The sequence below is a fragment of the Pongo pygmaeus genome, chromosome 16 (assembly GCF_028885625.2).
Source record: "Pongo pygmaeus isolate AG05252 chromosome 16, NHGRI_mPonPyg2-v2.0_pri, whole genome shotgun sequence".
Classification (NCBI taxonomy): Eukaryota; Metazoa; Chordata; class Mammalia; order Primates; family Hominidae; genus Pongo; species Pongo pygmaeus.
This window is the reverse complement of record NC_072389.2, coordinates 19381775-19409584: the sequence shown is the minus strand read 5'-3', so window position 1 is coordinate 19409584 and position 27810 is coordinate 19381775. Positions and strand designations below refer to the sequence as shown.

The 27810-nt window shown below is 36.2% G+C and overlaps 1 protein-coding gene across 3 annotated transcripts in view; it reads left to right on the top strand.

Annotated features, from left to right (window-relative positions):
* The first annotated feature begins 150 nt into the window (after positions 1-150).
* LOC129044530 (neurobeachin-like) overlaps positions 151-27810 on the top strand; it is a 31881-nt gene continuing 4221 nt past the window's right edge. For 2 of the 3 annotated variants that reach the window (XM_063652470.1, XM_054502477.2), the window contains exons 1-3: positions 8697-9678; positions 11333-11452; positions 27416-27613. In XM_063652470.1, the coding sequence (XP_063508540.1) occupies positions 9472-9678; positions 11333-11452; positions 27416-27613 (525 nt within the window). In that variant the 5' untranslated portion in view covers positions 8697-9471. Of the gene's footprint in view, positions 454-8696; positions 9679-11332; positions 11453-27415; positions 27614-27810 lie in introns of those variants that run through there. The other variant, XM_063652471.1, reaches the window with a different exon arrangement.

The window sequence follows — 27810 nt, the reverse complement described above, 5'->3', positions numbered from 1 at the left end:
ATGAAAATAAAGTCCAATCAGAGTAGGCCTAGAGGTTTTTCTCTCCTCCAATCAGAACATGTAGTCCAGGAACTGTACTTGTATAACCTCGGTATATAAAATATGCAGAAGTTGCGTCAGATCATTTTGGGCTCTTCTGTGTCAGGCGGAGAAGCTACTCTGTGCCCGGCTTAGAGAACTGGAAGGGCCCGCCACGTTCCGCTGGCTGGAGAATGGATGGAGCCTGGAGCCCTGGAGCCTGGGACACTATCTCGCTGCGGTTGGTGGTGGCGACAGAGTACTAGGAGGGCGGCCGGCAGTGGGAGCTTATCCTGCCAGGCTAGAGAACTAGGAGAAGGAAGAGGCACTGCCACATGCTGGAGGCTGGAGCCTGAGCAACCGTGGCTCACCTCGCTGTGGTTGGTGGTGACATCAGAGACTGCAGCTCGGCCACAGTGGTGGAAATGTGATGGGGTAGGTGAGTTTCCCGGGGCTGCCTGTACGCCTCTGGGAGCAAGGGTTGGGTGTCCTATTGGGGCTCACTGCTAGAGGCTACCCTGCCTGTGGCAGTGGTCTGGTTTGGGGCATTTTCCGGGGTGGCATTGCTGGTGGTGGGGCAGGTTGGCTGGCCATCTGGGGCTACACTAGTGTGCCCACGGTGGCAGGGGTGGTGGGGGGAGGCAGGTTGTGTACGCTAATGTGTACTGCCGGTGGCTGGGAAAGGGTTAGGGGCACTATTTTCTGCTGCACTGCCAGCGGCAGAGGGTGGGTTGGGTGGAGTTATCCGGAGCTACAGTACTAGAAGTGGGGGGCGGTTTAGGGGCGTTGTTGGGTGCTGACAGGGGGGTGCGCCATCAGGAGCTGAACTGCCCGTGGTGGGGTGGGGGGAGGCAGGTTTGGGACCCTGTCTAGTGCAGGAACACATGTGGCTGGTTCAGATTGTGGGCACTATTGGGTGACACACTGCCTGCGGTGTGGGGAGAGTGCTTGAGAGGGGGTATTGGGGTTACATTGCCTTAAACTGTAGGGTGTGTTGGATGTGCTATCCGGGGGCTACACTGCTAGTGGCAGGGGGCAGATTAGGGGTGCTAGGGGGGCTACACTGTCAGCAGCATTGGCGAGCTGAGGAGGTGGCAGTGACAGCGACAGCAGTGGCCTCCTTCCTCCTTCTGGTGGCCTCCAAATAAGGGATCATTCTGCTCTTCCCGGACTCCAGACTGTAGAAGGTGATCTTTCCCTGCTTATGCTAGATTGTACGGCAGGGCTCCAACACCCACCTTGGTTTCCCGGCCTGCCCTCATGCTGTGTTGGGGAGACCACCTGGGACTACTGGGCAGGGAGTCGTAGGCACCATGGGGGAAGTGGGAGACAGGGCACTGGGAGGAGGCGTCAGGAATGGGAACCAGCCCTTGGGTGGGGAGGGCTGGCTGGGTCTGAGTTTCTCCTACTCGGGCTCCCCGAGGAGGGCAGCCCTGGTGGGCCCAGCAATTCCTGGCCAGCTGGACTTGGCCAGGGGCCAGTTTCAGTGAAGGCACTCACTCCCACCCCAGACCCCAGTTCCTGGCCAGCTTTTGCCAGAAGTAGAGGCTGGAATTTGGAAGGTGGGTGTGAGTGCCTTCAATTAAACTGATCCCTGCCTCCCAATCACCAGTGTGACAAGGTGAGGCTCTAACGGTTCCACTCCCTGAATCCTGTTTTGGGCTTTTCTGGCTTTGCCTGTCCAGCTGCGAAGGAGGAGAAGGAGGAGTCGCCTGTGGTACGGTCCAGCCTGCAGATGACGTGGCTCTGCAGCTTGGTTGATGCGGTTGGTTGTGGTGGTGATGGAGACCGCAGCTCAACCAGAGCGGTAGGAGGACACCCACGGGGGCCAGGTGGTAGGAGCCTGGTAGGGTGGGCTGGTACATTGAGGGTGACAGTGGTTGTATTGGCATCGGCACTAGTGGTGGTAGCAGTAGGAAGTCTAGGGGCTGGGAAGGGGGAATAGGAGCACTGCAGGGGGCCCATGTCGTTCTGGGCTGCGGAGGAACCTGTGGATGCTGTAACGCAGGCGTTGGTAGCAGTGGTGGAGGCACACCTAGGGCAAGGAGTTCTCCCTCTTCTTCTGCAGTCTCTGGAGGGTGCCCTCCTTCTGCTGATGCCTGAGCCAAGCATGAGTGGCGGCATTGTCTCATTCTTAACAAAATGTAGGGGGTGACTATTTGTGTATCCTTTTGCTTTTTTGTTGAGATACTCTTGGACTTACTCAAATTTTATGAATTGAGGAAGAGATAAAAGGTATCATAATAGGCCTTCTAATTCCCATACCTGTTCTTTTTCCTTTCTTCCATTCTGTATTTTCTTCTTCTCATTTTCTTGTTCCTCTTCATTTTCTTTTGCTACTGCTTCTATTTCATGTTTGTGTTCTTGTTTCGCCTTCTGTTTTTTTTTTATGCCGAACAATGGCCTTAACAAACCAAAACCGAGTTAAAAATAAAATACTTGTCACTCTGTTGTATTTTTAAAATAACTGATCCCTTACTATGTTTTAGAGATGAGGAAAAATGTCAGTTGTATAATTAGTTACTTGAATAGCTATGCTTTCATAATCATGTTAACCCACTTATGCCTAGTGTTCCATTATTGGAACGCTAAGCATGCGGGAGTTACTTACATCCTACTGCCAAATGACATCGACAAGGTCTGATTTTTCACTAATGCAAAAATTGAACAAATTGCAGTCTCTGGCATAAATGGGCTAATGTGTTGTTAAGTGTTATTCAAGGAATCAAAAAATGAAGCATCACATAAAATATTGGTAGCAAACAGCCATTTCGTCTCTCTCACATAGCTTTCTGGAGCTATGCAAGAGTCGTGGGGGTAATAAGTTTAATTTATGAGATTATTAAGTGAACCATATTTCCTTCATTTTATTTCTCTGCCACCATGTTCAAGAGTACTGTCATCTGCATGAGCAAACCTGGTTCATCACCACATGTTTGCAAGAGGAAAAAGAAGGGGGGATAATTATGTGTATAATGTTGTAAGGCAACGATTCACAACCAAAAATGAGGTTTTATTAACTTTTGCCTTTAAGAACCTGCAGTATTTAGCTCTCTTTGATTCCTAGTATTACTACCTTTGGTATGAACTCTTTTTTAAACTGATTACTCTAGAAGTTTATGCATTTTGTATCATTTTTCAAGCCAACAGAAATGTGTAAGGCCTATAATTCTGACACTTTTTAGTTATTTTTAAGGATATGAGCATGTAAGACACTCTTGATATATGGAAGAATATGTATAAATACTACCAGGTAGCTTATTTTGAAGAGATAGGATCTAAATTTTTGTCCAGAGTAGATTGGTTGCAGTTTCTTAGGTGTGTTTCTTAATACGTTGCCTCAATGTTTTAAAGCATGTAGAAATTTGAACACAGTTTAACTTCACATAGTCCTTTGTTTATAGGTTTAATATTTCTTAAGACTAAAGACATCACAGCTCCCTTTAAGATTCAGTAATATTAATAAAACTTTAGAAATATAGGGTTAGAATCCAGCAAATTCAGAGGAAAATTTTTAAATTATATAGCTGTAGAGCAGGAATGAAACCCAGATTCTAAGCTCTAAGGGGGCCATGAGGTACCATACAGGTGCATCAGTGACTGGGCATAGGTTTGGCAAAATTACAGGATGGTTAAGAGAGTGAGCTGTGGAGCCCGACTCTATGTAAACATGAATTTTTAAACTGCATGTTGCCTCAGTTTATCCATCTTTACAGTGGGGACTGTAGTAAGTTTTTCTTTTTTCTGCTCAGTTGTCTGTCTTGTTGCCAACTGTTGCCCTAGTCTGTCTTGTTGCCACTCAGTGCCCACATGAGAGGATCTGAGGTAATTTCTGACAGCCTGGGACTCCTTAAGGAAAAACAGAAGGTGCTGCAAACCCCATTTTAGGAGAAACCTCTGTTGTCTTCATGGAACCCCAAGAACTTCAGGCAGACGGGTCTCTCTCAAAATCTAAGGCTCTCCTCTGTTTCGCTTTGCGTTATCTGACCTTTTAGGTTTGGGTGAGCATCAGAAATTAGGGAGAGAGATCTAAAGAAAGTTGTGAATATGAAGATGTATTTATGGTAAGAAAAGTTATGAAGGAAAGAAATGTTATATGAGAGAGGATCTTGTATGGCAAATTCTTGTCCTAAAGTAGAATGACTAACTATGAAAGATGAAAATACAGGAAAAGTCAGAAAGTTCAATTGTGTCATAGAGCGTCTGTGGAAGTTGTGTTAGGGTTCATAAAATGAGAAAGAAAAACTTACAACTGCTAGAACTTTTCCTGTCTAGAAGTGTTGTGTATGTGATGTATATATAAAGGAGCCTAATTACTTGGCTTAAAAGAAAAGGAAAGCTCTTAAATATTTTGTCAGAAAAATAGAATCTCTAATGCCTTTTATTTCACATGACTTCAGTAATCTTTGGGAAATAAAGACAGTGTTAAAATCATTGGTAAAAAAATCGTCAAAATTTATTCATTTTGTCTAATTTAAGTCAGAGGTTAAATTTTATAAGTGCTTTAATGTCATAAATTGATTCTTTGGCTTTGGAAAATTGTTTTGTTTATCTGGTTTGGAGCTGTTCAATTTCTAGGTAAGGCCTGGGGACAGGTAGAGTTAGCCATGGACCTAGCTATGCTGGAAAGAGTCAGACTTTACCTACAGTTCTGTCTTGTATCCTAGACACTACACCTGCTATGTTATTAAAACTTCCTGCTGCTGCTAATCTGAGTTCCACTTAAAATTTTTCCATCACATGAATATCCCCGTACTAATTTTTTTCACAATTAAATACTTAGAATCGTTTTTGCCCACTTGACCCAAGCATTAGTGATATATCTTTAAAATACTTATAATGTTTCGCAATATATTTAGCAAATGTAGGGAATGGCATTTTTACTTTTGTCAGCATTTACATAGCATTTATGTAGCAATGCTATCTCAAGTATTTTTAGTCATTTAAATGTTACATAATATGCTTTTGATTCCTTTGTTTCTATGTAAATAAATATGAGATATTCAATAAATAGTATCAATTAGTGTTTCATTTATAGAATATACTTATTAGGATTATTTTTAAACACTACATTGTATTTATTTTTTGGCTTTATGATAAGTTAGAAAAAATACTTTGGATTAACAGTGTGATTCATGAGATAGTTTGTGCAATTATAATCTTTACACATTTTTACTTGATTTTCGAGACTTATACTACAACTGTTAGAACAAGGTAATAAATAAGCATATCTATTAATAACACGTTTGGTCAACTCTTGACTAGACCCAATGATAATATAGGGATTAACATAATTTTTCCTACTGAAGGTATTGGATTTGTTTTGAGAGACCACAGTTTAAAATCATTGACATAGACAGTTTAAAAGTTGTTAAATTTTTAAAATGCCTTTGAAATCGTTTTATAGAAAAATAATTATACTGGTTTACATTGATAGTTTTTTTTTTTGATAAGGGCTAGACCAAGAGAAAGGGAGAGTAGTGATAAATGTCCAGGTTTTCAAGTTGAAAAGTGAACATCAGTGTATTTACAACAGATGGATTTGATGTCAAATTACAAATGCTGAAAACATTATATGTAATATGCTAGCCAGAGTAATTATACAAGGCAAAGAAATGAAAGGCATCCAAATAGGAAAGGAAGAGGTGAGATTGTCTCTGTTTTCTGAAAATGTAATCTTAACATAAAATCTTAGACTCCACCAAAAAAAACCTGTTAAAGCTGATAAACACATAAAGTTGAGAGTTACAAAATTAACATACAAATAGTATTCTTGTTTCTATATATCCATGACAAGCTATGTGAAAAATAAATTAATAAAGTAATTCCATTTATAATAGCATCAAAATATATAAGTAAATAAAATACTAAGTAATTTTAATGAAGGGTGTGAAAGATGTGTATACTGAAAATTATAGCACATTGATGAAAGTTGAAAGTGACATAAATAGAAAAATATATTTATGAATTCAAAAAATAATATTGTCAAAATTTCAATGCTATCCAGAACAATCTACAGATTAAATGGAACCACTATCAAATCCAATGCCCACAGAAACAGAAAAATTAGTCCTACAATCTGTACGGAACCACAGAAGATGCTAAAAAAACAAAACAATCTTGAGCAAAAAGAACAAACCTGGAGGCATCAGACTACCTGATCTTTGATAAAGCAAACAAGACATAAAGTGGGGAAAGGACACCCTATTCAATATATGGTGCTGGGATAATTGGCAAGCCACATGCAGAAGAATGAAACAGTTCTTCAAAAGGTTAAATATAGAATTACCACGTGATTCAGTAAATTCACTCCTATGTATACACCAAAAAGAAATTAAAACAAATGCCTACCCAAAAAGTAGCATACAAGTATTTATAGCAACAAAAAGTAGGAAACAACAGAAATGTCCATCAATTGGTGAGTTAGATTAATGAAATGTGGCCTGTCCGTAAAATATAGTATTACTTGGCCATGAAAAAGAAAAAGGTATTAATAGATGCTACAAAAAGGATGAACATTGAAAACATGATAAGTGAAAGTAGTGAGTCACACGTAACTATATATTATTATAATTCTGCTTACATGAAATGTCCAGGATAGGCAAATCCTTCCAGAATAGGCAAATCTTTAGTTAGGAAGTAGAAGGATGGTTGCCTAGGGCTGGGAGGGGTTTAAAGAAAAAGTGGGAAAAATGGGGAAAGATTGCTAATGGGTGCAATGTTTCTTTTAAGGAGCATAAAAATGTTCTAAAATTATATTGTGGTGATTGCTTATCCACCCAGTTAATGCACTAAAAAAATTGAATTTTATACTTTCCATGAGCGAATTAATATATAAATTATATCTCAATGAACCTGTGAAAAAAGTTTAAAAATATGTGGTATGCATACACAAAATTTCTTCATTTTATTTTATTTTATTTCCATAGGTTTTTGGGGAACAGGTGGTGTTTGATTATATGATTAAGTTCTTTAGAGGTGATTAGTGAGATTTTGGTGCACCCAACACCTGTGCAGTATACACTATCCAATTTGTAGTCTTTTATTCCTCACAACCCACACCCTTTCTCCTAAGTCCCCAAAGTCCATTGTAGTATTCTAGTGCCTTTGCATCCTCATAGCTTAGTTCCCACTTACGAGCGAGAGCATGCAATGTTTAGTTTTCCATTCTGACGTTACTTCATTTAGAATACTAGTCTCTGATTCCATCCAGGTTGCTGTGAATCCCATTATTTTTTTTCCTTTTATGGCTGAATAGTATTCCTACATATATATATATATATGTTTATTTATATCACAATTTCTTAATCTACTTATTGATGGGCATTTGGGCTGGTTACATATTTTTGCAATTGTGAATTGTGCTGCTATAAACATGCTTGTGCAAGTACCTTTTTTATATAATGACTTCTTTTCCTCTGGGTAGATACCCAGTAATGGAATTGCTGGATTAAATGGTAGTTCTACTTTTGTTTTTTAAGAAATCTTCACACAGTTTGCCATAGTGGCTGTACTAGTTTACATTCCCACCAGCAGTGTAAAAGTGTTCCCTTTTTACCACATGCCTACCCATATTTATTATTTTTGGATGTTTTGATTATGACCATTTTTGCTAGGAGTAAGGTGGCATGGTTTTTTTTTTTTTTTTTGACAGTCTGTTGCCAGGCTGGAGTGCAACCTCCACCCCCTGAGTTCAAGTGATTCTCCTGCCTCAGCCTCTCAAGTAGCTGGGACTAGAGGTGCCCACCACCACACTCAAATAATTTTTGTATTTTTAGTAGAGATGTGTTTTCACCATGTTGGCCAAGATGGTCTCGATCTCTTGACCTCGGGATCCACCCATCTCGGCCTCCCAAAGTGTTGGGGTTTTAGGCGTGAGTTGTGAGCCACTGCACCTGGCCCAGCATTGTGGTTTCGATTAACATATCTCTGATCATTAGTGATGCTGAGCATTTTTTCATATGTTTGTTGGCCATTTTTTATATCTACTTTTGAGAATTGTCTATTCAAGTCCTTAGACCATTATTTGAATGGATTGGGTTATTTTTTTTCCTGCTAATTTGTCTGAGTTCCTTGTAGATTCTGGATATTAGTCCTCTGTCTGATGTATAGATTGTGAAGATATGCTCCCATTCTGTGGGTTGTCTGTTTACTCTGCTAATTGTTTCTTTTGCTGTGCAGAAACTTTTTGGTTTAATTAAGTATCACCTGTTGATCTTCATTTTGTTGTTGCACTTGCTTTAGGGTTCTTGGTCATGAAGTCCTTGCCTAAGCCAGTGTCTAGAAGGGTTTTTCCAACATTGTCTTCTATAATTTTTATGGTTTCAGGTCTCAGGTTTAAGTTGATTTTGCATAAGGTAAGAGATGAGGATCAAGTTTTATTTTTCTACATGTGGCTTGCCAATTATCCTAGCACCATATGTTGAATAGGGTGTCCTTTCCCCACTTTATGTTTTTGTTTGCTTTGTCAAAGGCAAGTTGGCTGTAAGTATTTGGGTTTATTTCTGGGTTTTCTATTCTGTTCCATTGGTCTATGTGCTTACTTTTATACCAGTACTATGCTGTTTTGCTGACTTGTAGTGTAGATTGAAGTCAGGTAATGTAATGCCTCCAGATTTGTTCTTTCTGCTTAGTCTTGCTTTGGCTATGCGGGCTCTTTTTTGGTTCCATATGGATTTTTGAATTATCTTTTCTAGTTCTGTGAAGAATGATGGTGATATACTGATGGGATTTGCTCTGAATTTGTAAATTGCTATTGGCATTATGATCATTTTTCCAATATTGATTTTACCCATCCATGAGCATGAGATGTGTTTCCATTTGTTTGTGTCATCTATGATTTCTTTCAGCAGTGTTTTGTAGTTTTCCTTGTAGAGCTCTTTTACCTCCTGGTTAGGTATATTCCTAAGTATTTTACTTATTTTTTTATTTGCAGCTATTGTAAAAGGGGTTGAATTCTTGATCTGATTCTCAGCTTGCACGTTGTTGGGGTATAGCAGAGCTACTGATTTGGGTATGTTAATTTTGTATCCTGAATATTTGCTGAAATTATCAGTTTTAGGAGCTTTTTGGAGGAGTCTTTAGGATTTTCTAGGTATACAATCATTTCATCAGCAAACAGTGACGGTTTGACTTCCTGTTTACTGATCTGGATGCCCTTTATTTATTTCTCTTGTTTGACTGCTCTGGTTATGACTGTCAGTGCTATGTTGAATAGAAGTGGTGAGAGTGGGCATCCTTGTCTTGTTTCAGTTCTCAGAGGAAATGCTTTCAACTTTCCCGTTTAGTATTATGTTGGCTGTGGGTTTGTCATAGATGGCTTTTATTACATTAAGGCATGTCCCTTCTATGCATATTTTGTTGAGGGTTTTAATCATGAAGGGGCTGGATTTTGTCAAATGCCTTTTCTGTGTCTGTTGAGACAACAATGTGACTTTGCTTTTAATTTTGTTTATGTGGTGTATCACATTTATTGACTTGCCTATGTTAAATCAGAAGAGCTCGTGTGTTCTCAGGAGCTACAGGGTGCTGTGGCAGCTTCGGGATAACTTGAGGCTGCATCCTGGGGAAGAAACACCTCCTGTCCTGGCTGACTCTGAGGACAGAGCTTCAGTGTGGCCTCTCTGTGGCCCGGCTTCTTTGGGGCATTTTTCCTTCATGGTGAGTACGGAAGCTTTCATTTTCTGGCATGTTCTGTGTATTCCTGCTAGGTTCTCACTCCTTTTCTTTTTTCTTTCTTGCTATCTTACCATTAATTTTATAGTAGTACTCATTTCTCAAGGGCTTTTGAGGTTGGAAAGTGTAGGAGGCTTTAGGACTTTTTCTGAAGGAGACTTCCCACATGTAGTTGGAGAGAGAGGAAGGCTCTGGCTGTGGGAGGAAGGGGAACCCCAGTGCAGGTGGGGTGTTGGGACCAGGCCCCAGTTTGGCTGCCTTGCATCCAAGCTTCAGGTGGAAGGGAAGGATCCAACAACCTCCAGGGTTTGCTGATTTTTTAATTGTTTTTATTTTTTTGGAGATACGGTCTGGGCCTATTGCCCATGCTGGAGTGCAGTGCAGATCTTGCCTCACTGCAACCTCCATTTTCTGGGCTCAAAGGATTCTCCAGCCATAGCTTCTGCAGTAGCTGGGCATCTGTCACCATGCCCAGCTACTTTTTTAAAAAAATTTTTGGTAGAGATGGGGTTTTGCCATGTTGCCCAGGCTCTTCTCAAACTCCTGAGCTCAAGGTAGTTCTCCTGCCTTGGCTTCCCAAAGTGCTGGGATTATAGGCGTGAACTACTGCGCCTGGTCTGCTGAATTTTTAAATCTGTGTCCTTGCCATCGGGACATAGGGGTCACTTTTCTCCTCCCTGCAGCGCCTGCCTAATTCTGTCCCACTAGTCATGACCACCTGACTGGGGGAAAGGAGCTTGCTTGTGGTTTAATATCCACATTAAGGGGAGAAACCAGCTAATTTTCTCCCCTTAACTTCAGAAAGCATACTTGTTCAAATGTTTATAAATCATTTGTATTTTTCTATACTTTAGAAAAAAATATTTCTATATTCTCTATTTTAGGATATTAACTCTCAAGAGATTAAGGGTTGTTTCAGAAATCAAACCATCCATATTAAAATAGATACCTAAAATGCTGTTTGACAGCAGTAAGTATAAAATGGGCACTTAATATGAACTCATTCATTGATTCTTAATAAACACACATTATTAAGTTATTAAATATATAATTACCACTGATTTACTAAATCTTAATTGTGAAATTGAAACTATCTAAATCATATTATAAATGCTAAAATGTTGTTTCTTTGACAGATCTTTCCTGACCATGCAATCCAAAGTAGAATCCTAGTTTATTCTTTTTCAGTTTATACTGTTCTTTTTTTCCCCACTGTAATCATCATGATTTATAATTCTACATTTGTTTAATTGTGTCATACATATTTCTTTTATAGCTCATAAATTCTAGGAGAACTGGTCAGCCTTGGGTATCTGCAGTGCCTGGCACAATGTAAATTTTAAATGAATGAACACAAATAAATTGTATTTCCACAATTTTGAATCTTGGTATAGTGGAAAGAATATCACTCTGGAGGTCAAAGGGCTGTAGTTCTTGTCTTCTCCATGAATATTCTTTATGTGCCACTTCTACCATCTGTGAAATGAGGGATGGGAGGGGGAGCTTGAGGAAGTGGTATTAGATGATCATTAATGGTCCCATCAGCATAGTCTTGTAGGGTTTTATGAATGTTATAATTGCATTTTAGACCGTAATAACCAAACATTATATATTGATATATTTAATTTTTTTATTTAAGTGGTACATGATCAGCATTGTCCACATTTACAATCGATGGAGGAACAATGAAATTCAGTGTTACATTAATGGACAACTGGTATCTTATGGTGATATGGCTTGGCATGTTAACACAAATGATGTAAGTATTTTTCTGTCTGTGTTTTAATTTGAGAGTATGATCTATCATTACAATATGAATTGAATAATAAAATAGTTTGGTAGAAACTTAAAACTTTGAAAGTTTATTTTTTTATTAAACGAATCTTTCATTGTTAAATTTAGTATAAGAAAATTGTTAAAAGACATGATTAGTGATACAAAAACAGGAACATTTGGCCAAAGTTTGAAGTTTTTTAGATAAAAAACATGAATCCTGTATTCTGTTTTTCCATTTATTCCAGCATCAAGCACTAAAAAATGTGGTTTAACCCTTATTTATATATAGAAAGAAGACCCTAAACGGAAGTATAACATATAGTCACTATTAGTAATTACATCGTGATAAATGCTATGGAGAAAATAAATTGAGGATACAGAAAGTGTAGTTGTAGGGAAGGGAGGAGCCGGATGGTCCAGAGATGATTTTAGCAGGAAGAGTTGAGCAAGCAAGGTATGTGGGGAACTTCTTCTATTCAGTGGGAACTGTGAGTGCAAAGGCTTTGAGGCAGAATAGGAAAGTTCAAGGAAAAGGCAGTTTGTCTGGAGCAGAGGGAGGTAGAGGCAGAATAATATTAAGAGATGAGGTTAGGCAGAAATCATTTTGGCCTTCATAAGCAAACATAAGGCCTGGGCTTTCACATCTTACTCAGCTTAAAAATCCTTGGAAGGTTTTCAGCAGACAAGGGATGTGTGCTTATATTTTAAACACATCAGTCTGCCTGCAGTATTGAGAATATTTTGAAGGGAAATTACAGAAGCAGGAAGATGACTTAAATGGCTTATTGCAATAAAACAAACAGATTATATGAGTTTCTACCAGTATGTTAGCAGTGGAAGAAATGACACAGTTGGATTCTAGGTAGAGAACAACTCGAATTAAAACCTCAAGGGTACTTACGGTTTCTCTACTTGCAGCTTTCCATTGTCTACATTCCAGCCTCTCCGAGCCAAAGTAAAAGGTTTGTTTTAATGGTGAAAGTACCTCCAAGCTCAATAATATACAACCCTTCAAGCATACCTGGTTTTATAAGAACTTAGCTCTTAAACACAATTCATTTCTCAGTTTTGTTTGCATCTCTCTAGGCTTTAATTTCCCAAAGGGCAGGGATTTGCTTATCCTGTCTTGTATTCTTTTAACTAGCACTGTGTGTATGGTCCATAGTTTGTCCCCTAGATCGGGTCTTGGCAGACTACACCCTGTAAGCCAAATCTGACCCTCCTCCTTTCTCTGGTTTTGTGTAAGCTGGGGCCTAAGAATCTTGGCTTTTAATTTTTAAAGGTTTTTTGTTTGTTTGTTTGTTTCTTGAGACACAAACAAAATCAAAGAAGAATGGGACAGAAACCAGGTGTGGCAAGCAAAGTTTAAAATATTTTCTGTCTGTCCTTTTATAGAAAAAGTTGCTTTTCCCTGCCGTAGAAACTCATGGTTGTGCCACAACCAATAAATATTTAATAGAATGTTGTTCTCAGAATTAGAATACACAGATGAAATTCTGCTTTTTATCTTCTCTCCAGAGTCTTTTTATTATAGAGTGGTAGAAATCCCAGTGGTCTTCTTTTTTTTTTTTTTTTTTTTTTTTTAAATTTGGAAAGGAAACTTTATTTCTTAGAAAGGGTTGCAGTCTGCAGGGTGGCCATTCTGACAGGCTGGGAAGTATAGCCTTCAGCAGAGACCAAAAGCAGGCACTTTGAAGGAGGAAAGGATGAGACAGGAATTTATGCTGAATGGGTTGGCCAAGTATACTTATTTAACAGGTTATAGGAGGAGCTCTGAATATAAGAGGGGTCCTAATGCTTGTATACTGAATAAATGTAACATACAACCGCTGGTCGCTTTGGGGTGGAGACTTAACATTTAAAATACCTGACAATTAGATCCTGTATGTTATAAGATGAAGTAGGGACAGGGACATGACGACCCAGTGGTCTTCTTGACTCATTCAATGATAAGAGAGTATCTTGGAAAGAAAGGACTTAGTTTTTTGGTTATTTGTAATAGTGCCCTAACAAGTGGAGAATTCTAGATAATGACACGTATATACATACTTTATGCAGTTAAAGTTTAAGTTCCTATACCTCTAATTAAAGATTCGGTATTTAATTACTACAGTACTTTTTGCCTTTGTACGCATTCACAATTTTTTTTGTTACTTTATTGAAGGACCAAAAGTACTTCTTACATATATAATTCTTGCTTATTCATTCTAAGGTGTGAAATAGCCTTTGGGGATAGGGGAAGGGAACTGAGCCATGACTGGTTTCCCTGGTTTGGGTGGGTGGGGTGTAAGATGTAGAGGCTGGAAAGATCTTGTTAAGCTTTTGGCTTCTTCAGTGCTGAATTCCTCAACGTGGAGAGCACTGTACCATCTGTTTTAAGCAGCAGATTTTAGTTTTACTGTGTATTTGATTCTGTGTAGTTCCTACTCATACATGAGAGGGGATTTATTTTCCTTGTGTCTTTTACTAAATATGGAGGAATAGAGGAATAGATTCATAATTTCAAAAATAAAGTTGAATAAAAAAATTAGACCCTATGTGTTCATGATTACATTTTGGAATAGTCATTCCCTTGATTCAGATCAATCTCTATATGGATCATTATACATCGTTACAGTTTTAAATTATTTTAACGTTTGTAAATAAATAATTATAAGCTCTTTTGTCTTTAACTATAGTATTTGAAAAGTGGTAAGTCGGAAGATTAAGTAGGTGGCTATTGTTTGTTTGCTTAAACCTAAGTGTAAAACATATAATTGGTCACTTTTCCCAAAAAAACTTGACTGGCATTTATTATTTAAATAATAAAGTCTTAATTGATGTTTTCTTCTATTATAATTGTTATATTTTAAAATATTCATAAAGGCTGATTTAAGGATTTAAACCTTTTCATCATTAAAAATAATGCATTTTTTAATGACTTCTAAAAATAGAGCTATGACAAGTGCTTTCTTGGATCATCAGAAACTGCTGATGTAAATAGGGTATTCTGTGCTCAACCTGGTGCCGTGTATGTGTTCGGTGAAGCACTCGACCCAGCACAGATATTTGCAACTCATCAGTTAGGACCTAGATAGAAGGTACTAAGAACTGTAATTTTATAAATTCTATGGAGCGTTTTAGATGTAACGTGATGTAATATAATTTTTAGTGAAAATCTTTAATACATTTTAAGAGTCATTTCTATTTTTGGAATGTAGCCAGTTTTCATTATATGTTTCTTTTCGGTTCAAAGAGGCTTTTTTTCTCAACGGTTTTCTCTTTATAAACTTTTTTATTCTTCAGAATATTTTCTAATATTGATAGCATGCCTTTTGTTAACAATTCTGAAATAATAAATCATATAAAACTATTTTGCTTAATGTAGTATTTAAAATACAAAAATTTGAAATATATATTACATAATGAACATAGTAAAGAACTTGTTAATATTACTGGTAACTTGGAAAGAAAAGTTAAAGATTTAGAAGGAATTTAAGATAATATATTTCATGGGCCTGAAATTATTTAATTTTAGTTTATATTTTTGCTTTAATTGCAGCGAGGAAGTAGGTACAGTAGTGAGTAAACTAATTTAGCAAAACTAATTATGTAATGTAATTTATCATATTCTTTTTGTTTTTTAAACTTTAAGAAAAAATACTCTAGGCAAGACACAGCATGCACATACGAGTTAGTTTTAAATGTGGCTAGGGGAATATATAAGGGTTGTGTTTAAATCATGTTGGGAATTGTGAAGTCTCAAACTACTTGGAGCCGAAAGAGAATTTCACATTATAGTCAAAGTGTTTATAATTCTGAAGGAGTATGGAAGTCTTGTATGGAAGTGTGGTTTTTTTATTGAACTCAATTTAAATAATTAATGTGAAGATTGTGCTATGGAAAGGAAAAACATTAAAAAAAATTCCCCCTTTGGCCTTTGTATTTTTGCATTGGTATTTCTCTTTTTATTTTTGTCATATATATATATACACATATACACACACACTATATATATATGTGTGTATATATATATGTATATATGTATATATGTGTATATACATATATATACACACATATATACGTATGTATATATACACATATATACATGTACGTATGCATATATACACATATATATATATAGAGAGAGAGGAAAGTTTGAATTTACTCAAAAGATTTTTTTCTCAGTGACTTTAATAACCATAATAATATTGAAGGATAATAATGCTATTATTTTTATGTCAAGGTAACAATACTTGCTATCATATATTTTCCATATCATTTTTGTTTTTGTCTTACTATCTCTAGAAATGAATTTGTGCTTGTCCAGCTACTTTTTCTTTCATGGGTCTTTTTGTTGGGTTTGCATCATGGTTCTGCCATTGTTGTTCTTGTATAGAAATATTTTTGTAGTTCACATTTTTTATTAATATGCTGCCTGCTTTTCTTTCCTACTTCTTTGAGTTTTTTCATAAAATACTTGCAGTGTCTTTTTAAGCTGTAATAGAATGATATTAAATAGAGTGACAAGCAAACAAATGAAATATAAAAAGGTATAATATCAAGAAAGTACAAATCCAATACGATTGCTAATGTGAAATTTCAGAATTGATGGGAGCTTCCTGGAAACATCAAGGAAAAGGGCTGAATATAAGCAATTTTGTGATTCTTCTATTCACAGAGAAGCAAACTGTCCTGAACAGCTTTGCAAACTCTGTAGTTTGTAGTATTCTTTTCACACGTCTTTCTTGTCATTCTTTTTAACAACAGTGATAATGAGCAGTAACCCGGTCATCATGTGTGCACAGCTCATGTGACATAGTGTATCCTCAGTATCCTAACAAACAGTAGAGTACCTAAAGTCAGAACTTTTAAGAGATATACCTGTAAATTTGGGCATTACATCAGATAGTATTTTACTAAGTTTTGAAAGTTCTCAGCTTACTGCACCCCTTGTTGTTAGTGGGGGTTGATGATAAATCCACAGGTACATGCATTTTCTTAATTTGTAAATACTATAAGTACAATTGCATCATAACAGGCATCAGCAAAAATTTTTTATATTAAAAAGCTTTTTTTTTTTTTAGAAATTCAGAAGGAGGAATGCAAATGAGGAATGCAAAACACAATCTGATTGTGTTTTGACAGAAGAAAAGCTGAGTAGTTCACACATTACAGTCACAATTATCTTGCTAAAGTCACTGTGAGCAAAGGGGTAGAGGGCTACGGTGGAATTTTTAAGGTGTAGAGAATATAATAACTAATGGACATTTGGATAAATCACAAATGGAGTTTAAATTACTTAGTGTTGCATAATAACATAGTATTTATATTTATTGCCTTCAGTTACATGGAACTTTCTTTCATTGTAATGGTCAGACAATATTTATGATTTCTGAGCTTAGTGTAGATAGCATGTCAACATATGGGCTTCAAAATTAATAAAATAAGTTAATTCTACCTTCAAATAATGCCATCAAACTATATATTCAATGGAGCCTGTCACAAATGATTTTGACTTTTTGGTCACTGCAGTGCTATGTAAATCTTTTTCTGTCGATATTTGGTTTTGAGCATGGCAGCTTATCAGTAAATATTCTGTACTTGGATATTTTCTGGAAACAGTAAATAAGTTAGGGTATCAGTTATTAACTACATAAATTATTCACTTTGGAAAATACAGAAATACAGAAAATATTTAAAATACAGAAAATCTCACTGTAGATTTGTCTAGTATAGTAAAACTTAACTACCAGATAAGTTTACTGTGGATCTCTGTTTGGGGTTATTCAATGTCTTCAAGATTGTGTACGAGGTGGCCCTTTGACATAAGCTTGCCAATCAGATTTCAACAAAGTTTTTATATTTTATAATTATTACTAGACATTTTCTCATTATTCTGTTAATCCCGTGTGGCAGGCAGTTAGTCTTCATGGCCAGATATTTGAAAATTTAGCTTTGAGTTCTCTCCTTTATTTATGAATATGATAGTATAATGGTTTTTATAATTTGCTATATCATAAAGTTCTAACTGATAAGAAAAAAAGTATAACACAACCTCCAAAATTAAAAATCACTTCAGAGGATTTCCAGTACTTGTATGGAGGGGTGAGCTCCTAACAAACTGATCTTCTCACAAATAACCATTTGTAAACTCTGCACATAATATAGATAACATCTATCTGAGGGTTGTGGAGATTGAATAAAAGCGGGCGAGCTTTGGAGGGTAGTCAAAATATGGAACAGTCAGTCTGCATGGTCTGATATCCCTATTTTTTGCTTTTATAGGAAACTTTCTGGCCAGAAAGCTTCTCTACAATATTGTACAGAGTAATAGTCACACTATTTAGCATATAATCCAAAAGTACTTATTCTAAAAATGGTCAGGAAAATGTGACTTGTTCTCAAGGGAGGAGAAAATCATCATATACCAACTCTAAGATAACCCACATGTTGGAAATATCACATGAGGTCTATTGTAACTAGTGAGGTAGAGAAAAATTTACTTACAATGAATTAAGAGATAGGGAGTATCAGCCATGAAAGAAAACAAAATCAGATGGCAATTCTAGAACTGAAAAATATATCAGAATTAAAAATAAGCTGTATGGTCTTATTAGCAGAATTAATATTATAGAGAAGTAAATGAACTTGAATATAGGTTGATAGAAACTTTGAAGAGAGTTGCAAAAGATTGGGGTGAAAAAATAGAACCCTCGAGATGTATGGGACAATTTTGAAAGGTCTAATAGGCACAGTGTAAGAGAAAGAGCCAGAAAAGATATTTGAATAAATGATGATAGAAAACTTCTCAGATTTGGTGAAAGACTTACATTTATAGATTGAAGAAAGTCTGAAAACTCCAAACAAAAATGCAAAGAGAACAAAAGTAGGCACATTACAGTCAAAGTGTGGAAAACCAAAGACAAAGAGAAAATCTTGAAAGCAGACAGAGGAAAACTAGACATTGATAAGGGAACAATAATTTGAATTTCTGTACACATCTCATCAGAAAGCAGGGAAGCCATAGAGGTGGAACAAAATCTTTAAAGTTCTGAAAGGAAGAAAAAAATCTGTCAACCTGTTATTTTTTATCCAGTGAAAATATTCTTTAAGTCTTTTGAAAGAAAATTTTAAAAATTCATTGTTACTTGACTCTCATTACTGACTGAAGAAGAAAACCTGAATGATTAGGAGTATATATATGTAATACATATGATAACTAACAGAAAGATTGGGGGAGAGGCTATAAATGCAACTATGTCGTTGAAAAATTACTGTATTTTGCAACGTGTCTTGATAGAATGATGTTGACTACAATTCAATGGCTAAAACAAAATTAACAAAGCCAAAATTGCATGTCTTTTCTTGAATGATAGGTAAGTATGTATCCAGTATTTCATTTACCCACAGCATATGCTGTAGACCCCTCTTTCAAATTAAAGATAACAAAAGCCCAATTGAAAGGAAAAACAAAATAAATCAATGCTAACTAAATACAAATAATTAGCCTTCACTAATTCATCCATTCATTCTTTTATTAAACAGTTGAGCACTGTTCTAGATGCTAGGGATATAAAAATTACACAAAACCAACAAAAACCCCATGCCTGTATTTTGGAGGAGCAGGGTGTGCAGTATCATGGGAGAAGACAGATAACAAGACAAAATAAAAATATACAGTGTCTATATGGTGATAAGAGCTATGAGACACACAAAGCAGGTAAAAAAGATGGAAGTTGATGCTAGCCAAGTGGATATCCGGGGAAGAGCTTTAAGGGTAAATGCCAGAACAAGAATGAAGGCCATTAGCCGAAGCTCACTTCACAGATTGAAGAACACTGTGACTATGTTTTCCTGTGACTGTCACAGAAGGAACAAGGGAGAGAGTCAAAGAAGATTAATTCAGAGAACAACTATATGCTTTCAGAGGATTGTTATGATTTTGTTTTTGCTCTTGAATGAGAGGAACAGCCATTGAAAAGTTTTGAGTGTCCTGGCCTGTACCAATTTGAAAAGGATCACTCTGGTTACTATGGTAAATAGGGAGAAAATGTGGAAATAGGGAGACTAGTTAGGGGGCTGTTGCAGTTATTTAGTGAAAGAGCTCTGGAAAGTATTGAGACTTGATGAGATTTTTGATAAAGCATATCTAAAATATCTAAGACTCTAAAAGGCAGCTTTTGGATGTACTTTGGAGGTAGTGCCAGTAGGATTTTCTGTCACTGTGAGCATGGGGTAAGGGAGCAAGTGAGGATTGAGAGGAGCAAGTAACCCCATGAATTTTAGCCCGAAGAACTGAGCTGATGGAGTTGTCATTTACTGAGATGTGAGGACTATGAAGAAATAAGTTTTGGCAGAGAAGATCAAATATTAGGTTATGGACATAGGTTATGGGCATAGTTGTTTGAGATGCTCGATAAACATCTAATGGAAAAATGAAGTAAGTCTGGAGTTTAGAGGTGACATCTAGGTTGGAGACAGAAATTTGGCATTGGCAGGATATGGACAGGATTTAAAGGTAAAGGACTGGATTTAGGTACCAATGAAGTGAGTTCAGAGAAAAAGATACCTGAGAAATGAGTCCTTGGGAAAGCCAGTGTTTGTAGGTTGAGGAGATGCAGAGGAACCAGCAAAGGAGAAAGAGGAGAGCAAGGGAATAAGGAGAAAAAGCAGGAGAGAGTGGCGTTTCAGCTTGACCTACTTGAAGTTAAATCTCCTTTCTTCATTGAGGATACTGATTGTCAATTACACAGGATAATAGATTAGAAAATCCCATAATTATACATAAAGAACAGTCTCAGAATAATAATACCGATAATGCCCAATTGTTATAATTACTGAAAGTACAGTTAATTTGTTTTTGCATGTGTTCTCTTCATTCTGTCTCTTGCCATTTTTAGAATAGTTGAGGCATATGTTACAAGGTGAATTATGTTCCCCTAAAACTGATTAAAATTCTCACCCTCAGTAGCCTGAAATGTGACTGTTTTTGGAGACAGGGTCTTAAAGAGGTAATTAAGTGAGGTCATTTTGGTTATTGGGTCCTAATCCAATATAACTGCTATCCATATAAAGAGGAGGAAATTAGGACTCAGACACATGCAAAAGAAAGACCATGTGAAGACACAGGGAAGAAAAGATAGTCAGGCTGTCTTCAAAGCAAGGGAGAGAGTCTTCAGAAGAATACCCTGCTTACACCCATATGTCAGACTTACAGCCTCCAGAACTATGAGAAAATAAACTTCTTTTATTTAAGCCATCCAGACTCTGGCACTTTGTCATAGCAGACCCAGCAAGCTAATACAAGGTCTTATCTACATTGTGAGCACGCACAGTTACTACATACCATTCTCTCTTAACTCTTATTTAATCATAGTCCTATAAGTACCTGTATGTTTAAGGCTTATATTATTTCCTTATATTGATGTGTTTTGGCTGTGTTTTAGCTCTTTCTGTAGTAGATTCCTCAGGAAGAGTTCATGGAAACAGTATTTCTTGAGAAATGCATTTTGATACTAGTTTGTAAGGGGTTTTATACTTTTTACTTGAAAGTCATTTTGCCTGGCTATAAAATCCTTGACTTTTCTTTCTTTGGATGTCTTAAATTGCTACTAATTTTTCTCTGGCATGAGGTGTTAGTATTGAAAGTCTGTTGACAATGTAATATCTTCCCCATTACAAGGCACTTAGTCTCGTTAGATGTTCAAAGGATTTTTTTCTTTTTCCTTAAATCTAGTAATTTTGGTAGATATGTCTTGATGTTGGTCATTCTGAGTTAATTTCTCAGGTATGTGGTGTGCACTTTCATATGTAGTTTGCATCTTTTCATATTTTAAGAAATTGTTCTTATACTATACTTCTAGAATTTTTTCTATTTCCTTGCTTTGGTTTTCTTCTCCAGAGACTTGACTATGTGTGTTTATTTACTTTGCTTATCTTTAACATTTCTCTTAAATCACTTATTTTATTTCACTTTCTCTGAAATCTTTATATCCTTCTTTCTCTCTCATTTTAAAATTTAAAAGTAAAATAAAAATTACAGAAAAGCTACAAGCACTATGCCAGTCAGTTTTCTTCCTGAACCATGAGAGTAACTACTGACATGATGCTCCATCATTCCTGAATGTTATGTTCCTACAAACAAGAACATTCTTTCACATAATTATTCTGTAACATAAAATCGAGAGATTAGCATTGATTTGTTACTACCATTTAATTCTCAGACCCTATTAAAATTTTGCTAATTGTTGTATAATATCTTTTATAGTATAAAGATCCAGTTTACTGCATTTACATTATAATGCATCAAACAGCTTCTCAGTCTTTCCTTCATTTTCCATATGGATGCCCTCTTCACCTGAGGCAGGGGTTGGCTTCTTTTCTGATTACCTTCCATCATGGATGCCCTCTTAACCCTTCCTCAGTTCTAGCACAATACACTGAGCTCGGCTGTTGAGCTGATGCCTTCCCTATATCCTTCTGGAGCCCCAGGGTTTTTTACCTCCTGCTGGGCAGCCCTCTTATTCAGATGCTACCCTCTCTCTCGAATTCTTGACACCCCATTCTGGCTTACTTCTTTAGGCAATGTGCTCCCTGCCCTGCTGGTGGTGTGCCTTCCCTTGCCTGGTTGCTTCCCTTTGTGCATATTTTCTCATCTTCCTCAGGCTACAACAACCTGAGCCAGGCACCCCCCTGTGAGGATGCCCTCCTCTGCCTGCCCAAGCTCCAACATGCCAAGCCACACACTGAATGAATGATTTTCAACCCCCACTCTAGACCCAGCTGCCTCCCATGGTTTGCCGTCTCCTCTCAGGCAGATGCCTTCTCATCCTTTTCAGGCTCTGACTCTCTACACAGAGAAGCCCTTAGTGTACCTAACCTTCCTTACCTTGCACATACTCAGAAACTTTATGTCAAGGCACAACCCACTTGCTTCTTCCTTGTTGTTTCAGGTAGATGCCTTATCACTTTCTTAGAATTCTGACATCATGAACTGGGCAGCTCTCCTACCTATGCTTGCTACCCTTCTTATGCTCTGACATCCTGCAACAAATTGCACTATGTTGGCTGTAGGTTTTTTATAGATGCTTTTTTTGGTAGTTAAAAGTTCCATTCTACTGCTAGTTTGTTCAATGCTTCTTATAAAAAGTGTTAGATTCTGTCAAATATGTTTTGTGTATCTGTTGAGATAATAATATTAATATGTTAATCTAGGTACAGGCTTGTTAGTAGTGTTGATCTTTTCAAAGAACTGGCTTTTGATTTTATTTTGTTTTCACAGTTGTTTTCTTATTCTCTATTTCATTAAGTTCTTCTATAATTCTTTTTATTTTTTTCTTTCTGCTTGTTTTATGTTTAGTTTGGTTTTTTGCTTCCAGGGTCGTAAGGTGGGAGGTTTAGTTGTTGATTTGAAGTCCTGTTTTTAAATACAAACATTTACAGATACAAGTTTCTAAGTGCCTTAACTGCTTATATTTTGGTATTTGTGCCTTTATTCATCTCAAAATATTTTGTAATTTCCCTTTTGATTATTTCTTCTTTGACACATCGGTTATTTATGAATGTGTTTATTTCCACATATTTGTGAATTCCTCAAATTCCCTTATATTATTGATTTCTTTTTTTAATTTTTTTATTATTATACTTTAAGTTTTAGGGTACATGTGCACAACATGCAGGTTAGTTACATATGTACACATGTGCCATGTTGGTGTGCTACACCTATTAACTCGTCATTTACATTAGGTATATCTCCTAATGCTATCCCTCCCCACTTCCCCCACCCCACAACAGGCCCCGGTGTGTGATGTTCCCCTTCCTGTGTCCACGGGTTCTCATTGTTCAGTTCCCACCTATGAGTGAGAACATGCAGTGTTTGGTTTTTTGTCCTTGCGATAGTTTGCTGAGAATGATGGTTTCCAGCTTATTGATTTCTAACATTCCAGTTTGGACAGATAATATACTTTGTATGTCTTCATGAATTTATTGAGGTTTGTTTCATGACCTGAGTTTGGTCTATCCAGGAGAATGTTTTGTGTGTACATTTTTTTTGGAAACAGGGTCTCTCCTTCTGTCACCTAAGCTGGAGTGCAGTGGTGCAGTCCTAGCACAGTGGAGTCTTAGACTTCTGGGCTCAAGCGATCCTCCTGCCTCAGCCTCCTGAGTAGCTGGGTCTATAGGCACAAGCCACTGTGCCTGACTAATTTTTCAGTTTTTTATACAGACAGGGTCTTGCCAGCTCAGGCTAGTTTTGAACTCCTGGCCTCAAGTGATCCTCCTACCTCAGCCTCCCAAAATGTTGGGATTACAGGCATAAGCCACTGAGCCCAGCTATGTGTACTTCAGAAGAATGTGTATTCTGCTGTTTTGGGATGGTGTGTTCTAGAGTCGTCTGTTAGTTCTGTTTGGTTTTTGTTCAAATCTTCAGTTTCTTTCTTGATCTTATGAATGGAAAGTTGAGTATTGAAGTGCCCAACTATTATTGTTAACTTGTCTATTTCTCCCTTCATTTCTTCAGATGTTTCTTCATGTATTTTGACACTCTGCTGTTAGGTGCACATATGTTTACAATTGCTATATCCTCCTCATGATTGGCCCTTTTATCATTATCCAATGTCTTTTTAATATCTAGTAATATATTTTGTTTTAAAGTCTATTTTGTCTGATATTAGCACAGCCATTCCAGCTTTCTTGTGATTTATTGATATTTTTCCCATTTTATTTACTTTAAATATGTTTTTATCTTTGACTATTCTATAAACAGTATGCTATTGAATCTTACTTTATTATCCAGTCTGACAATCTCTGCCTGTTGTTTTGATTGGTTATTTCATTCATCTTTGATGTGATTATTGATAGTTAGGTTTCCGCCTGTCATTTTAATTTTTGTTAGCTATGTGTCTCATGTTCTTTTTATTTCTTTATTTATTCTTTACTGCTTTCTTTGGATTGTGTGCTTATTTTCTTATATAGCATTTTCAATTTTTAAATAATTTTTTTCACTTACAAAAACATTTCCTTAGTGATTGCACTAGGCCTTACCATATACATCTTAACTCACTGGAATCAGCCTCAGATTTATACTAATTTTATCCTAGTGAGTTATATAAATGTTACTTCTATATAGCTCTATTCGTTTTGTTTTTTTGTGACATTATTGTTATACATGTAATATCTGTATATGTTACAAACCCAACATGACATAATTATTACTTCACATAATTGTGTCTTTTAAAGAAGCTAAGAGAAGAAAGGAGATACAGTGTATGTTTGTAGATTTTGTTATATTGATCTTCTCATTTATCATTTTGAATCTCTTCATTTGTTTCTGTGGATTCAGTTACCACTTGGAGTCATTTCCTTAGCTCAGTATAACTTTGCTCTACCCACCTTCTTTGTTATGCTGAAGTGATCCATATTGAAAAGCATGCATCATACTCTACTCATTTGAGTATAATTAGTACAAAATATATTCATACCTTCTTTTCTTTTTATAATAACAGTTTTATTGAAGTGTAATTTACATGCCATACAACTCATTAATGTTAAGTGTACAAGTCAATTATTTTTTATAAACTTACAAAGTTGTGCAGACATCACTACAAATTAATTTTAGAACATTTTTATCACCCCAGAAGGATCCTACCTACCTATTTGCAATCACTCCTCATTTTCATCCATGTCTTATTCATACAGTTTTATATACGAATTCTTCCTCTGAAAATCCTTCTGAAAGAAATAATACAATAAATATTGATATTTATATAAAGGCTTATACTTTTATGTAAAATTTTTTCTTTTTAAATTTTTTTAGATTCAGGGTGTCACTCTGTCACCCAGGGTGGAGTGCAGTGGTATGATCATGGCTCACTGTGGCCTCAAAATCCTGGGCCCAGTGATCCTTCCACCTCAGCCTCCTAAAGAGCTGGGACTACAGGCATGTGACACCACACTCGGCTAATTTTTAATTTTTTGGTAGAGATGGGGTCTCTCTCTGTGTTGCTCAGGTTGATCTCAAACTCCTGGCCCCAAGTGATCCTCCCACCTTGGCCTCTCAAAGTGCTAAGATCACAGGTGTGAGCCATTGCACATGTCCACCTTTATATATAAATTTAAGAGACATAGAAATAACCTAATACTACGAATAAGGGAAGATAAGAAAATTATCTTTATTTAATGGATTCTATGTTTATGTTTAAATTACATTATACACTTTTTTAACCTAAAAGTGTTAGATTTAACTACATAAACTTGTTTTCCTCCTACAAACCAAAATAAGGTATGGTATGTATCATGGACTCAGAAAAACTAAGACCAATGTATTTCCAAATAAGAATAGGTTTTATTAGACATCTTACATTTCCACAAAATGAGTTTAAATCTTTTAAGATAATATATTAATTAAAACTTGTTAATTCCAGTGTAAGCAGTATGAACAAAATGAAAGCAAGAGTTTTGTTCTAGACAATGGAATGTACAAATGTTTTAGCAGTGGTAAAATGCAGTCACGGAAAGCTGATTTCAGTGTTTAACTACATATTGTGTGTGTTTTAATTCAGTCATTGTTTTTTTGAATGCAGATATGCTGAATTCTTAAGCATTCTAGTGATAACACTACCCTCCTCATTCAAAAAAAAAGTATTATCAATGAAATACTTCAGGCTACAGCATACACAAATTTTTAATTATTCTTGTTGCTCTTGTCTTGACACATGCCTAATAATTAATAGTTTGCATCCAGTTTCGTATTAGTCTCTACACACTAGTCCAGAAGTAAAAACTGACATGATTGGTCTTCACAGTGTTAAAATGTTTGAATTAAATTTTAAAATATAGAGCTTTTAGATAAAAATTTGGATTTCATGTTTCTCTTGAAAAATATGGAAGAATTAGCAACATTGAACAATTGACTTGAGCTGAGCAGTAGGGGCCACTTTTAGAAAGGACAAACATTCTCTGAGAGTTTGAGGAAGTCCCCACCTGGCCCAATTCACTTACATGTGTGTCTGTGTGCCTCCTGTGAAAACTTGAGTTTGGGACATTTGATTTAATCTTATTATAACAATGAGTGAGAAAATTGGAGCCACATCAGCTAAATGACTTCCTAAGCTTGAAAAAGATAATTAGTGGCAGAGTCAGGATTTTAAGATGATTTCACTAATGATACATTGAATATGGACTATAAATCAGAAGACTTAGAATTACATGCTGGCCCCTTCCCTTCTACATCTTAATTTCTTAACATTAAGCTATCATAGTTGTAAGTTGAAAGTAATAGTAATACTGATATGTGATTATTGCAAAGGTTAAATATCATTTATCATTATTAGACTCATATCTTCAGAGCAATTTTAACCACGTCTAACAATACCTTTCTTGTTATAGATGGCATATGTTTAGTTGTCTTTCATAAAAAGTAATAACATGTTTTAACAAACTTCTCTTCTGAGTTTAGTATGTATATTGTGATATTATTGTTGAGTAGCATTGGTATTTCATAGGTTGATTTGCTTTTTAGTAAAGATATGAATATTTTTGTATATTAACTTTTTGTAGCCTCAAACGATAGTCATTTTTATAAGTAATTCATGTGTCAGGCACTGTTTATTTACATAAATACTTTTTAAAGTGTTAACAAGAAAAATTAAACTTATACTATGATGTAGTCAAGTAAAATCCTATTATATATAATATCAGGTTTGATTTTTTTTAATGAAATGATTTTGCCAGTAATCAAAAATTTTAAATTAGAAAATGAAGATCTGAGTATCTTTATTGGCATAATAAAACTTAACTCTCATTGAACTGAAGTGACAATAACAAAGTAAGTAACACCACTGAATAGTCCCTGACACATGAAAGGTACACAAGTACTTTCTTATTGCAAATGTTTCTCTGCTTTAAAACTTTTGCGTTTTAATTGTTGCTTTTAAAAAGAGTGTTTACCTTAGTTTTATTTTTTCAGAGTACCTTCAAGTTTAAATCTGAGAGTGATATTCAATTGGCAGAACATCATAAACAGGTTTTATATGATGGGAAACTTCCAAGTAGCATTGCCTTTACATATAATGCTAGGGCCACTGATGCTCAACTCTGCCTGGAATCATCACCAAAAGGGGATGCATCGATTTTTGTGCATTCCCAACATGCTCTAATGCTTCAGGTGGGTGAATCGTGGCTTTGTTTTCATGTTGTCAGAATTTAACAGTATCTTTATTTTATATATCAAACATTGCTCATCTACAAATCTGTGACTTTTTGTTTCTTTTTGGCTTTTGCAGATCTTTTAAGTGAAACTTTAAAGAATGTCTATCTTTTCTGTAGCAATGTGCTCTACCCTGGCCTTGTCTCCTTAGTAGG